Here is a 16,055-nt window from a genome sequence, read left to right as displayed (position 1 = left end):
GGGAATTCATTTTTCCATCGATGATAGCAATCCGTCCAGGCCCTGACGCAGCAAAGCAGCCCCAAACCATGATGCCCCCACCACCATACTTCACAGTTGGGATGAGGTTTTGATGTTGGTGTGCTGTGCCTCTTTTTCGCCACACATAGTGTTGTGTGTTTCTTCCAAACAACTCAACTTTGGTTTCATCTGTCCACAGACTATTTTTCCAGTACTGCTGTGGAACATCCAGGTGCTCTTGTGCAAACTGTAAACGCGCAGCAATGTTTTGTTTGGACAGCAGTGGCTTCCTCTGTGGTATCCTCCCATGAAATCCATTCTTGTTTAGTGTTTTACGTATTGTAGATTCGCCAACAGGGATGTTTGCATTTTCCAGTTACTTTTGTAACTCTTTAGCTGACACTCTAGGATTCTTCTTCACCTCATTGAGCAGTCTGCGCTGTGCTCTTGCTGTCATCTTTACATGACGGCCACTCCTAGGGAGAGTAGCAGCAGTGCTGAACTTTCTCCATTTATAGACAATTTGTCTTACTGTGGACTGATGAACAGCAAGGCTTTTGGAGATACTTTTATAACACTTTCCAGCTTTATGCAAGTCAACAATTCTTAATCGTAGGTCTTCTGAGAGCTCTTTTGTGCGAGGCATCATTCACATCAGGCAATGCTTCTTGTGAAAAGCAAACCCAGAACTGGTGTGTGTTTTTTATAGGGCAGGGCAGCTGTAACCAACACCTCCAATCTCATCTCATTGATTAGACTCCAGTTGGCTGACATCTCACTCAATTAGCTCTTGGAGATGTCATTAGTCTAGGGGTTCACATACTTTTTCCACCTGCACTGTGAATGTTTACATGGTGTGTTCAATAAAAACATGGCAACATTTCACTCTTTGTGTGTTATTAGTTTAACCCCTTAAGGACACATGACATATGTGACATGTCATGATTCCCTTTTATTCCAGAAGTTTGGTCCTTAAGGGGTTAAGCAGACTGTGATTGTCTATTGTTGTGACTTAGATGATGATCAGATCACATTTTATGACCAATTTGTACAGAAATCCATATCATTCCAAAGGGTTCACATACTGTTTCTTGCAACTGTATTAAAACCAGCAGTTTGAGTGATTCGATTTAAAAGAGCACTCTACACATTGTAGTTGTTATGGTACTGCAGGCACCTTCTCTAATTTTGGATCAAGTTGTTTTCTGAAGTAGCAGTGACAATATCATTTTGGGTTACATATTCTGTTTGATTTGCCCACATTTCTGTGGACACCAGCTATTTGCAGAAACAATATAGCACCATGTTGCCTTTTCCATCCAGTTTGGAAGTCCTATTGTGCCGGTATAGACCCAACAATGCTGTTTACACAATGTTATGCTGAGAGAAGTTGATTAGTTCTGCAGTCAGAGTGAATACTGCATCCCCCATTCACTCAGGCCTAGAACAAGCCCATCAAACATGTCTGCAGATGCCCTCAGGTCCATATCCCCACTAGCACTGGCTTTTGGCTGTTGAAATTCTGCCTTAGTGGAGTAATGGAACTAAATGTGGACGTTTCTGGAGGAGTTTTAGTATGATAGGTTGGATCCGTGAATGCTATGTTATTCTTTAGAAATACTCACTGCTCCTTCTCTTATTGAACTCTGCTTGGCTCCTTCTTGCATCCGTTTCACTAGGAAACAGAATCAATGTTAAATAGTGGTAATGTATATGGTTGTCATTTTAAAGCAATTTAAAAAAAACCCTCAGGGTAGGAGCTACTTTCTGCTCCGAAATTGGAAATGATCTGTATCAAACTGGTCTTCAACTGTGTGTATGCTACATTTGGACTATGTCCGCAGGTCTGACGATGCCATCGGTAAGTGTAGGGTCATGAGCGGTAAAGAGAATGAAAGAAGGATTAAAAGAATGGAAGAGATTTAAATAAAACCAAAGAGTGAAGATTGCCACATCTTCACTGCAGCTTTTCACAAAAAAATATCAGTTTTTTTAAGTCCGACTAAGAAATCTATAATGCTACTTTCTCAGTTGATCAATGCCCCAATATTTTGTGTTTAATCTGATATCTTGATCTATTGATTTAAGCTTGCGGTTTTTAAAATATATAGAAACATGCCTGTATTTCCACCTGTTGTCTGCTTTAATATTTTGCCCTTATTGAAGATCCTAAAGACATGGTCTCATGCAATGAGAAGAAACACATATTGAGAACTAATGGATATGTTTTGGTAATGGTTTTTACTGGTGTGGGTAGGTTAAGTGGGGTCCTACGTCCTCTTTTTAAGGCATCTTTCAAGCCCCTCTAACTCCAGCCCAGCCCCAGTGGTTTAGAGAGCTTGATAAGTGCCCTATCAACATGTTAATCAAATTACTTATGAGCCAAAATTGATGCTTTTCATTAATTATACAAGATTATTCTAATTGCAAATTCAAATTTATTCAGTCTGAACAGAAGGTGTTCTGCAATGTTTCAGGGAATTTGCATATTAAATGGGGAGAGCACTGCATTATATATGCTAATTTATGCATATTGTCTTTATTTTTAACTGGCAGGCCATATGCACGGCTGCTGCCTAAGTGGGTGAAAAAGTCGCAAGGAGTTTCAGCTTATAGTGCTGGTGGGGAGAAGAGGAATGGAGTTCACTTGCTTGTGGGGTCTGATCTTCAGATGGACTCTTTGGTGGAATTCGCTCAATTACACCAATAGATTAGAACCGCACAACTAAACAATGAGATGTATAGGACTTGTGCATGACACACCACTGGACCACACAATGTACAATGGGCTCTTCTGGAAAGTTAAGAGATATTGTGTGAGGCAATTTGTGTCATTGGGTATAACAGCTCAAAGATGTGCATCCAGAAAGAACTGACAGCCAGCTGGGTCAACTGGGTATTGAGTGCAGTTAAAGACTGTATAGTCTAGATGAGTCGAAGGTACTCTACGAGTTTAAGACTATATGTGAAGTTAAGTGCTGAGATATTTTTTAATTACTACATTCGGTACTGCAAACATTGCTTGAACTATTACAATTATTATTTAAAATGAAAATAAAATGCAATCTAACAGCTCAATGTAGATTTCTCACTTTTTGGTCACTTTTACAAAGCATACCAACAAGTGAAACACTGTGGTTCAATCCACCGGCATAACATAAAGCTATGAGCGAGTCGTAAACTAATCTGGACCCAGTGTGGAGCTTACAAGACTCACAAAGCTCAAAGGCATTAATAAGGTCTCCGAGCACACAATTGGGCATGTTTGTAGTCTTTAGCTGCAGCCTGCAATTTGTAATACAGATGCCTGGTTTTAGCCAGGTAACACTATATACTGTGTTTGGGTATTTTATATTTTTATTGATGGATGAATGAATGAATGAATGAATGAATGAAAAACAAAAACTGTACATTTCCAGAGAGAGGGTTGGGTTATGAGAACAGCTCCATCACAGAGGAAGATTGACTGAGAGGGGAAGAGATAACAAAGCAGGTGCTTATTGTAGTCAGAGGTGTATTATTAGTAGTGTCTCTCTATACTTGAATAACGGATTGAAAATTTGGAAGCAATGGAGAGGCAGTAAAGGGGTTTGCGTGCTGGGTAAGCTGAACACGCGCTCTGTGGCTAATACTCAGCCTAGCCAAGGTATTCAGAATAGATGTAACTGAATGGGTAGACGGACAAGCCAAGGGGGAGAGAGATGCACTAATACAGGTGGGACATTCCGAGCGACTAGCTTCGTATGTTAGTTATAGCTGATGTTTAATAGTAGGATCCTGTAAAATTAACAGATAGTGTGCATTGCCATTGGAACTGCTTTCTTGAGAGAAGGTTTGTGTGTCTACTCATCTGGTCCATTCTTTTACAGAACAGTCAATATCTGTCTGTCTGCTAAATAGGTAATAAATGAAGCCAAAATACTTGAACCGCACTCCTGTAGCACCCAACACAGTTTCACAAGGACATTACCATGAAAGGTGGGAATTTATTGAAAACAAACATGGCACAGACCACATAGGCGTAGACAAATTTAGTGATGTAAAGAGGAAAAATTAATAAAAAAGAGGTCCACACTGCTGAACACATCGTTAAGAAGTGTTGTTAGTAGATGCTATATGCGTCCGGTTTCCCTCTACTTCTGCTATCTCCCACCCTTACTATGTGTTCATGTGTGTGTTTTCTTTTTCCTTATCATGTCAATAAAACTAGTACTGTTGACATCTAATTGTGCAAGTCTGGGCAGAGTGCGTAATATACTATAACTTGTTACTTCCTATTGGGGTAACAATAGAGAATATTTTGTGTTTCTGGTTAGTAAATAGCTGTATAACTGCAAATTTTTTTTTAAGAAGTGCTTAAAATAATTTGAAAATAGAAATGATTATATATATATATATATTTTGGTGTGGATATGAAACATATTTCCTTTGTCTGTAAACACAGAACGCACAAGATGTAAAACTATACATGTGGAATTTTATATTGAAAAAATGTGATACATATGTTCTACTTCTAGAGGAACGTAAGAATTATAACAATTTCAAACCAAAAAATAAACAATGAAGAAAGCAAACAAATGCATTTTCTGTGTTTAAATAGCTCGAATTTAAATGTAAGATTTCAAGTTACATCAGGTTACATCCATGGAAAAACATTTTTAATTTGTGTGTTGTGCTTTATATATGATAAATGTTTTGTAGTCAGTTTTATATTTGTATTTATGTGTGTGATTGAAATAATTAAATTATTAGTTGGGTAAGATGTGTAGGTGCAGAGAGAAATTGGGCCCTGAGAGTTACCCCATATTGCAGCAATGTGCAATGTCAATCAGCAGTTGGAAAGGCCAGTAATGCATTGTCATGTATAAAAAGGGACATTCATTCTCGGGATGAAAATATAATTTTGCCTCTTTCAAAATCACTGGTAAGACCACATATTGAATATGCTGTGCAGTTTTTTGGGGGCACCTGTTCTAAAGAATTATATTAGGGCACTAGAAAAAGTGAAGAGACGAGCTACAAAATTAATAAAAGGAATGGAACATTTTAGTTATGAAGAAAGGTTAACAGATTTAAATCTCTTTAGTTTGGAAAAACATCGCCTCAGAGGGGATATGATAGTATTATACTAAAATATCTGGGGCCAATACAAACCATTCTGTGGAAATCTATTGACAAACAGGACTTTACATAGGATACGAGGTCACGCGTTTGACTGGAAGAAAGGAGATTTAGTCTAAGGCAAAGGAAAGGGTTTTTACAGTAAGAACAATAACGATATAGTATTCTCTGCTTACAGAAGTGGTTTTATCAGAATCTGTACAGATGTTTAAACAGCAACTAGATACATACTTGCAAAAATGTAATATTGAAGGATATAATGTTAAAACTGTGAGATAATAGCTTCTTGATCCAAGGATAACTCTGACTGTCACTCTGGGGTCAAGAAGGAATTTTTTCCTAGTTTGTTGCAAATTTGGAAGCACTTCAGACTGGGTTTTTTGCCTTCTTTTGGATCAACAGCAAAAAACAAATGTAAGGGAGGTTGAACGAGGACAAATGTCTATTTTTTTCAGCCTATATAACTATGTAACTAACTATGTAACTGTGTGAAGGTGTTGTAGTTTATAATCCTCAATGTGAGCAGTACAGACCCAGACTGTGACTTTGTGATTAGTGCTCGCCGGTTGTATTGAAACAATGATGAATGTATTTGTAGCTGCCTTACAATGCTCGAATTCAGCTGTAACAGAAGGCATCTTTGGTGAGGAAATATTAAGTAACATCATATGTTTATTGTTTGGAGCTTTGTAAATAAAATATGTCCGTTGGAGATGTGTTACTGTTCTCCAGCTGGATTATTTTACTCTCATTATTTTAGGGAATTTTATCATATTGATGAACAATAGACAATAAATCCCTGGGTTTGGAAGCTTATAGCTTAGATTCCAGATGAAAAGTCTCTTCTCCAGACAAAAAGAATGACACGTCTTCTAACCAGCCTGTCCTGTAAAGGGCCAGTGGAGATTACAATCAGATGACTGAAAAACACGTGTGATTCTTTCAGCTAAGTTGCAAATACTGGGCATTTATGGACAGCTGTGCATAACAGGGTAGCATGGTACCGTGACTCAGTGGAGCTCTGTGACTCCTCCAATATATAAATCATTCCATGTTCCATCTTACTAAGAGCTGACAATCTGTCACATCATCAGTACCGCCAATGTAAAGGATAAGCAGTAAACATAACTCATATTAGGCATGTATTGTGATAGGATTATAATATACATTAAAAATGCGGAATATAAATTAAGTCCATATTGCTTTCTACTTTTTTAGAAACACCAAGTAAGAACAAGTAAGAACCAACAAGTAAGAATTTCCCCTCCATGACTGGGCAGACTCTTCCTCAGAGGCAGAACCAGTACTCTCAGCAAGAGTCTCTCATCCCTGACTGGTCAGATCCTCAGCTCCTCCTCCTCAGGTTTACACACTCATTAAGAGATGTCCTCTCTAATTGGTCAGTTTCTCGTCTCCTCAGAGGTGGACCTTTACTTTCAGCAAGTGTCTCTCCTCCCTGATTGGACAGTTTCTCAGCTCCTCAGTGGTAGGGCTGCACTCTCAATAAGGATTTATCCTCCCTGATTGTACAGTTCCTCTTCACTTTCCCCTGTCTAATGAAGGGTTAGCAACAGTGGCTTCCTTTTTTACATTTTTTTAAATTTCAATGTTTTTATTTTCAAATCAATAAGAAATTAGGGGTACAGAAAGAAAAAGGAGAGACAGTATACATACATAGGGGGATGTCAAGGCATTGTACAGAGCATATCGTAGAACGTTTGATTACAAGTTTGGTTACAGTCAGTGAATATGATAATGCAGTAAGTAGTGAGTCTAGGGTTTTAACTGTATTCCCAGACTCCCTATTTTGCTTTACCAATGTCTGGCCATCTGCCCTCTGGATCCTTTATGAGGGTGTATTAGCCAGCTGTCTGATATGGGGAGCTATGTAGGTTCTAGACTGTAAGCTCGTTTGAGCAGGGTCCTCTTCAACCTATCATTCCCTTAAGTTTTCTTGTAATTGTCCTATTTATAGCTAAACCCCCTCCCTCCCCCCCCTCTTAAATTATTGTAAAGTGCTTCAGAATTTGTTGGCGCCTACTTTACCTCCTGCTCAATACGTAATATTCTATTGGTGAGTCCGTAATCCTACTCAATCTCTTGTTTCTTCTGCAATGCCGTGGCTTGGTATAGCAAATAGGGTAGGTGAAACAGAATGGGGTTGGGGGAGGGGAGGATAATGTCCTATATCACATGTCTTATGTGAGTAAACAGTTATTTTGCTATTGTAGTGCTGTTCGACAATACCTTTATCTCCAATGTTATAACCAGTGCCCCCATGTTCGAGATATGATGCACGTTTACCCTTTACCGACCAATGTAGGTCCTCTAATTCTCTCATACTCTCTATCCTGTTTAGCCATTGTTCCTTAGTGGGAATTTGGGTCTGCTGCCAGTATACCGGGATTAATGTATTGACTTCTTCCAGCAGGAGGCCCACTAGGTTTTGATTGTGGCAGTTTGAAGTGAGTTTGGACAGCCTAATAAAACCTGGGATGGTGTCAGTTTATTTGTCAAAGGAAGTATGTCTTCTATGGTCGGTATTATTTGTTCCCAGTAAGGTCTAATCAGTCTGCAAAACTACCATATATGTTCCATGGTTCCTCCCCACATCTCCAACAACAATCGCTCAGCGTAGGCCAGAACCCGTGTATTTGCATTGGGGTTCTATACCACCTAGTTACCGTTTGTAAAATTACTCTTTCCTGGATACGCTAGTGGAAAGAGTCATGCCCTTTTCTAATAAAGTCGCCCATTCTCCAACTGTCAAATGTATACGGAGGCCTTGTATCCATTTCGGCTGGAAAGGTCATATTGTTGTGTTCGGCAGAGACTGCTTGCTGTAGTTTATACATTTTGGATTGTGGGCGTGAGAGGGACCCACCAAGCCCACAGAGAGTCTCAAAAGGTGTTTGGTCCCTAATATTGATGAGGGGTATTACTACCTTCTGTAAAAAGTTCTTAAGTTGGGAGAGTCTCATTATTATTATTATTATGTTATTATTTATATAGCGCCATCAAATTCCGCAGCGCTTTACAATGGGTGGACGAACAGACATGTAGTTGTAACCAGACAAGTTGGACACACAGGAACAGAGGGGTTGAAGGCCCTGCTCAATGAGCTTACATGCTAGAGGGAGTGGGGTAAAGTGACACAAAAAGGTAAGGATAGTATTAGACTAGTGACAGTTGCAAGAGAGAAATCAGTCGGGAGCTATTGACAGTTTATTGATATGCTTTTATGAAGAAGTGGGTTTTTAATGATTTTTGAAGGAGGGGAGACTGGGTGAGCATCTAATGGAAGAGGGAAGCGAGTTCCACAGGAACGGTGCAGCCCTCGAAAAGTCTTGAAGGCGAGCTTCAGAGGTGGGCGTACGGACAGAAGATACATGTAAGTCTTCAGCGGAGCGTAAGGGCCTAGACAGGACATACTTGTGTATTAGGGAGGATAGATAGGTGGGAGCAGTATTATGTAGAGGTTTTAAAGCAAGAACCAGAATTTTAAATTGAGCCCTATATCTTACAGGAAGCCAATGTAGGTACTGACAGAAGGGTGAGGCGTGGGAGGTGCGGGCAGACAGGAAAATGAGCCTCGCCGCCGCATTCATTATGGACTGTGACATCCAACAGTGTTTCTTGTCTGTCTGACCTCCCGGATTTCTGCAGGAGTGTCATTGGTTAGTACCTTGTCAATAGTCAGGTTGCTATCTCCCATCAGGAACGCTAGAATTGAGGCACCTTTAGGTCCTTTGTTAAAGTCCGGGTTTGATGCCAGTGGAAAGAGTGGGGACAGGCCAGGAGCCAATTTCCACTTGGTTTTATGGTGTCTCAACTTCCACTATGGTGTATGAGCAGGTGAGGAACATGGGAGATCCTGTTTAAATGGCATGTTTGCCAGTGGAGTGTGTGTAGAGGTACTTTAGGTTCTAACTCGAACCATGATTTTTTTCTTGTCGTATTTCGTCCACTCCCGGACTCTCGTAAGGAGGGCTGCTATGTAATACCTATACATATGGGGTAGTCCCAGGCCCCCTCTGCTCCTGCCATTCATCAGTGTGGTGTATGCCAATCATGCCGGTTTGGATAGCCATATATAGGAAGTACAAATCTGCCTGAGGGACTGGAATAAGCGGTGTGGTATTGAGATCGGTAAAGATTGAAACAGGTAGAGTAGTCCGGGCAATATCATCATTTTAATTATGTTAGTACTACCTATCATGGATAAATGCATAAGGTCCCATTTTGTCAGATCTCTACGATCTCTACGTATGTTTTCAAGGAGGGGGAGGTAGTTCAGAAATATTCCGTCACGATTCCCTTTTATTCCAGAAGTTGTGTCCTTAAGGGGTTAACTAGGTCATTGAATGTTCGGGTGAGTTGTATACCCAAGTAGGGGAGTCCGGTCTCATTCCACATATATGTGTGTGTGGTCTGTATGTGAGCCTTCAGTTTCTCTGGCATGGCTATCCCCAAAATCTCATATTTGTCTGCGTTTATCTTTAAGTTAGACGTGGCACTAAATGTATCGATTTCTGCAGCAACATGGGGAAGCGAGGTTCGGGAGTTAGTCATTATAAGGAGCACATCATCCGCGAATGCGGACATGTTTAAATTCTCTGCCCTGATATTTATAGCCGTGGATGTTTTTATTGCTTCTGCTGGCATTCAAAATGGGTTCCATGGCCAGGATAAACAAGAGGGGGGAAAGTGGGCAACCCTGCCTGGTTCCATTATTGATCCCGAATGGGCTTGAAAGTGTACCATTAATGTGGACACTCGCTGCTGGCCGTCTATAGAGTGCCTGGATCCAGTTGTGCATGATCAGCCCAAGCCCCAGTACCTCTAATGTGGTGAATAGATAGGACCGGTCCACCCTGTCGAATGCTTTTTCAGCATCAATTGAGAGTAAAAGCATGGGTGTTTTGGTTACATTCGCATCTCGGCCTGGGACAAACCCCACCTGATCAAGGTGGACCAGTCCAGGTAGAAGAGGCTTGAATCGGTTAGCAATAAGCTTTGCGAACATTTTTAGATCCAGATTAATTAAGGAAATTGGTCTTTAGCTACTGCAGAGAAGTTGGGTCCTTCCCCGGTTTAGCAATCACAGTTATAGCTGCATGTAGCATCAAATGGGGCAGTTGGGCTCCAGGAGCCATACCCTTTACTGTTTTTAGATAGTGAGGGCTAAGGGAGGATTCGGATAACTTAAAGTAGACAAGTGGCTTCCTTGACAAATCAGAGGACCACCAGTCATCTGTGGTGCAAGTAGCTTTCACCTCTTCAGATTGCTGTGGGTTGACCCAGCAGCCACTTATACTAGGATTTCCTTCTAGAAAAAAACAAACCATTGTGCTAATCTTTGTATATTGAAAGCAGATAACTTGTGCTCTTTGTGTATTATTACTGTGTAAAGAGCTGTCAGTGTTTCAGTCCTCATTTAGGACCTTCCTCGAGACCTTCTATAACCATTATAACCATCCCTTAAAAGTAATTAAGCTTCACACAATATTTATATATTATAAGTGTGTTTGTTGAGTTGTGCAGTGGAGCCGGTGTGTCTCCTTGAGGGTACACAGTAGCCTATGTATAATTCACACATTAAGGCCCATTACAGACAGTGTCCTGGCTCGATAAATATTTCATGATTCTTGGAAGCCATGTGGGAATGGAAGTCTGCCGCGTGTCTGTCTGGCTCCTGATTGCTTCTTCTGTCATTCTGTCTGTTTCCCAAGTTCCAGCGCCAGTAGCGAATCACGCAGAATATAGGACAAGACATTCAGTTCACAAGTGTCCCCGTAGGATGCAGATCTCCAAACATTTCATATAGACAGGGCAATTATTATTCTTTTTTTTGTTTAAGTCACTGGAGCAAAGTCTTTGAAACCATTTGTTTCACTTTTTGTCGCTGGTTATATAAATACACTATGCGGAACAAGACAAAGGAATATTGTGAAAACAAATTTATCTGCACGCCTTTTGAGCACATCTTTTGAGCATTCTCACTCTGCCATACATGTTAATATACCACTAATTAGCCATGTATTACTGTGGAGCTCTGTGATCCACTCAGACACATTACACCAGTAGCAGAACTAAAGCAGTGAGGGCCCTGGTGCAAGAAATGTTTTTGGGCCTCTCTTTAGCACAAGAGTGGGCAAAAGGTCAATCACCATCTCTTGTACAACCCCCTCGCCAGCTGGGGATCTACCATTTGCCCATATTTGCAGGGTTGTATTTGTGGGCAGTGTTTGTGCATTTGAATGTAATCATGTTTTTGTATGGAGTATGTATGTGTGCAAGTTGGGGTATATTTGTATGTACTGTTGACATTGGAATGCAGTGGTCTACTTCTATGTAATGTTTACGTTTGAATGCAGGGTTGTGTTTCTATAGAATTTTGGTGTTTGACTGCATGGGTGTGTTTGTATGTAGCATTGGTGTTTAGTATGTGCATATACACATACACTGACACATGTATACACAGATGCCATAATTGTTATATTATATTTTTAGCCATCCTCCTCTTAACATACCTTTTTTGTGCATGTGGGTGGCTGAGTCTTGCTGTTGGCTGAGGGTGATGGGAGTGTAGGGCTGACTGGGGCTGCTGCTGTCCTTGCCCCCCCCCCACCCCCTCCTGTAGTGCAGCACTCTCTATGTAGCTGGGAGGCAGTGACAGACTCTCAGTTCCTCCCAGACTGCCGATATTGCAGGGGCCTGGTCACATTGTAAAAGGGCTGTGGTGTACGAACGGGGCCCTGTTCAGCAATACCCTTCAAGTGGCCCTAAGTGCATTGCCCCCCTGATAGGGCTGGGGGTATGGGGCAGGCAAAAATGAGTTCTACTTACCTGATCCTGTCCCTCAGAGTCACCGCCATCCTCTTTCAGGGAACCTCTTCTGCGCCTGGTGTTTCAGCCTCCAGGAGCGGCATCTATTTTGTACTCTCGGGCATGCAGCAGCTGTAGTGGCAGAGGCCTATTTCATAATAAATAATATTTATAAGAATATTTTGTACACTTATTTTGTGGCAGTTTGGGCTGGGTCCCTTGTATCAGAGGTATGCAATGTGCGGCACTCCAGATGTTGTGAACTACATCTCCCCTGATGCTTTGCCAGCCTTATGGCTGTAACAGCATTATGGGAAAGTTGTTTACAACATTTAGAGTGCCGAAGGTTGCCTACTCCAGCCAATATCCAAGAGGAAGTTCTCTATATCGATTTTACTATTCAAACACAGTCAGGGTTATTCACCAAGGTGAGAATTTTACATTCATTTTAAGCCATTCATGTTAAGCCATTACCTAATAGAATGTTTAGGAGGATTATTGGTGTTGGCCATATAAATCATTGGTATAGATGTTGGTCATATAAATCACTTTCAGCTGCACAATTTGAGGGGCCTTGTGGCTAACAATGAATGCTGCATGTATCAGGCCAGTAGCAATGTAGGTGGTAGATTGTGATTTCAGGTCATTCCCTCCTCGAAGGGCCCCAGATCATGGTCGACTGAAAGCTGTGTTTGCTATATCTAGGAATAAATAGCTGAATTACAATAATCTACCATTTCCTTAACTCCCCATCCTGGCTACCACTTAGCCTGTGCAGAAAATGTTTTTATGGACTTTTAATCTGAAAAAATAATGGGTAACGTCAAGAAAGAAGCAAATAATGTTGTTGATTGTAAACCTGAGCAGAACCCCTGTCGACTCTTGTCTCTGTCAACTCATTTTGTCTACAGTTCACTTGTTGTGTATCTACACTATAACGTTGTAAAGTGCTGCCCAAATGTTGCTGCTAAATAAAGGCTAATAGCAATAATAGTGTTATAAAGGTCATCTAATGGTGGCCTGGAACATTAGTGGTTCCTGAGTGTTTAGTGGTCAGTATGATGTAAAGCTTGCGTCCCGCATCCAAAAAGGAAAGGAATTCAGAATGCCTTATTTTTCAATAGTGGGGAATAAAACACAAATGATAGGAAACTACTTATTGAAATCTCTTGTGGTTTGCTATATAAAAAAAAGAAAGTTAAGGGTTAAAAATATAGTATTCTTTCACAATATAGCAATGGAGAATGACAAAAAAGGCACACTTTAAATAATAATAATGATACCGATTTACGGACGTCTTTATATTCGGAGATCTGAGCATATTTTATAAAGTCCGCCAAAAGATGACATACCTGCTTGGTTAGTGGTGACCGAAAGGTGAAACCAAATGTAGTTATACTTATAACTATAGTTATACTGGGTGCCGCCATCTTTTTTTTTCAACTGCAGACCTCATCCGCCAGGATCTGTGTCACCACTGTACTGTCAAATATATCTGAGAGAGAACAACACTAGGCTGTAGATGCTGCATAAACCAACTTACGCAATGCATGAGAAGAGGGCCGATTCCCAAAGCCAAGCTAGTGATTTATGTGGGAATTGGCTAAATCCAACGGCTGAAACTTTTTGTCCAGTTTTGTCAAATTCAGGTTTGACCGTAAGACACAAGTCTTGTGATATCTTTTGGAATTGTATGAAATTCCAACAAAGTCAATATGATTAATTTAATTACATTGTAACTAATGCTATAAACACTCCCATTCGATGAATTAATGACCAGAGAGGTCACAAGAGAAAATCTTGGACAACAGATGGGAAAAGAAAGCCATATAATGAAAATATCACTTAATGAATGTTTCCTGCATTGTTGAATCCCTTGTCTCATGTATTTTTCTAATCTCTTCTACAGATTTTTCCTGAAGTTCTTCCTGAAATGTAACCAAAATTGTCTAAAGAATGCTGGGAATCCCCGAGACATGAGGAGGTTCCAGGTACGTTTACACTGACCACCAGGCCACAGGTGTCCATGGTCTGGAAGAGAAATTTAGATGTAATGGTGTTCTAAGAGCTATTTAATTTGTATTGGTCTTTATACCGGTATTTTCAGGTAAAGATAGAGAGGTAAGGAGTATGGATGGTTGGACTAATGGAGGCATAGACAACACAAGACAGATCTTCTTATTAAAGTCAATATAATGGTCACAGTTACAGATTGCTGTCTTGGCACAATATGCATTCCCCTTGGTATTCTTCCTGTACCCCTTGTTTATCCATACACCTAAACGTCTCCCATAGAGTGAACCTGGAATGGAAAATGTAACTTACCTTAAATCCCAGCTGTATACATTGGATTCTTGATATATCACCAAGATTCATGATTTATTCAGTGTACATTTTTGAGATATAGTAACTGCACCTCTGTTCCAGCGGCACCATCTTTAGAGTTTATTGGGAGTTACTTTTCATGCAACATCCACCTCCAGTCCGTCCTTAGCTCGCCGCACAATCTTCATTCATATCAAACCTCTTCAATGAAGCTGGTCAAGTTGCGAGCATGCTTGCATCTGATGTCACTCCGTTCCTATACTCCCGAGCCAGTGCTAGCAGCTCCGACTTGGGAGATTCCATAGATATCACAGTGTCAGTCAAATTGTCGGCATAGAGTCTATGCTGAAGATTTGAGTGAGAAGTATGAGAAAGACCTATTTTTTTTCGCAATGTATACATGTGCTAGCGAAACTGGTGGCACAATGTTTAGGGAAAATGTCATGCTCTTTCTAAAGAGTGCTTTGGAAGGGGGTGGTGACAAGTCCTCTTTAACACAAAAATGCAAATGGATTTTATAGGCAGGGGCTGTTTTTATTAAGATCTCTTTAAAATAAAGAGGAACACGTACTGTTTGCTGCTCATCAGTTAGTCATTAGTGAACAATGAGAGTTTAAGGTGAATTGAAGGTGCCAAATTAACTCACATTTGATTGGTTTTACTGGAATACAGAAGCTTTAAGTTAATAACTGCCTCACAGACTAACGGCAATGATGAAACACCTCCACGTTTAGTCCATGGTTGCTCCATGGTGGGATCTGTTAATAAGGGAACAGATTCTCTGCGAGGGAGATGGAAAGTACAGCGATGTAATGGTTTTAATTAATATTTTTATCCAAGGAATAAAAGACAATCCATGTTAGTGGTAAACCATCCTATAGCCTCCCTCGGCTGTGGATCGTAGCGCAGTGCGGCACGGGGAAGGTTAAGGCCCCAGGATACAGATTTGTGGATCTAACTGAGAAAGTTACTAGTTATTTTCTCACAGCGGGACTTGTCTGCTCATTAGGGGGCTCTTTAAAGAGCTGATAATTATGACATTCTAACGTGATTAGCATGCCACTTCATTTGCATTCCTTGATAGCAGCAACACACACTCCCTGCTCCATCACAACACAAACCAGTCACTTGCGACACTCAGGGGTCGATTAACTAAAGGTCGACATGCACGGACTTTGCACGTTGTCCAGTGAAATGGCTCTCTCACACAACATTCTCCAAGTTGGCCACTCACTAAATACAAGGCAGCTGTAAAATCACGAGAAAATAGCTGACTTACAATAGCAAGTATAACAATTCAGCTATTTATTAAGCACCACCACCACGTTATTCCACGACTCCTGACACCGAGGATGTCCTTGATTGAACATCTACACAAAACACGTACTGTGGAGATACGCTGCCTGCAGACAAACAGGTTATATTGATAAATAAATATAAATCAGTGAGTACTTTTACTAGGTCCTTTCGGGGTACAACAAATTAAGCAAGGATCACTCTGCCACTAAAAAACATGGATGACGTGGAAAATTGCCCTTTTTATTTCCACATCATGTATGTGTGTGTCTGGGTGACAAGATATAATTGGGAAATGAGGGGAGAAATGTGATTATATGGAATAGTCCAACCAATCAGTATTCTTCAGTATTAAAGTTAAAAATGAATAAATATTTTTTTTGAAAATTATGACAATATCAATTTAAAGTATTTTAGAATTGGATGACAGATCCCTCACTGTTCTGCACTAGCATATCGTTATGCATTTTTTTCATTTGGGGTTT

General features: G+C 40.5%; 1 protein-coding gene across 3 annotated transcripts in view; it reads left to right on the top strand.

The window, feature by feature from the left end:
- The window catches only part of LOC134614096 (transcription factor COE3-like), a 143,703-nt gene that overhangs the window by 85,911 nt on the left and 41,737 nt on the right, over positions 1–16,055 (top strand). For all 3 annotated transcript variants that reach the window (XM_063457523.1, XM_063457522.1, XM_063457524.1), the window contains one exon: positions 13,859–13,940. In XM_063457523.1, the coding sequence (XP_063313593.1) occupies positions 13,859–13,940 (82 nt within the window). The remainder of the gene's footprint in view (positions 1–13,858; positions 13,941–16,055) is intronic.

Source organism: Pelobates fuscus, chromosome 6, assembly GCF_036172605.1.
Source record: "Pelobates fuscus isolate aPelFus1 chromosome 6, aPelFus1.pri, whole genome shotgun sequence".
Lineage (NCBI taxonomy): Eukaryota > Metazoa > Chordata > Amphibia > Anura > Pelobatidae > Pelobates > Pelobates fuscus.
This window is presented reverse-complemented; position numbering and strand designations above follow the sequence as displayed.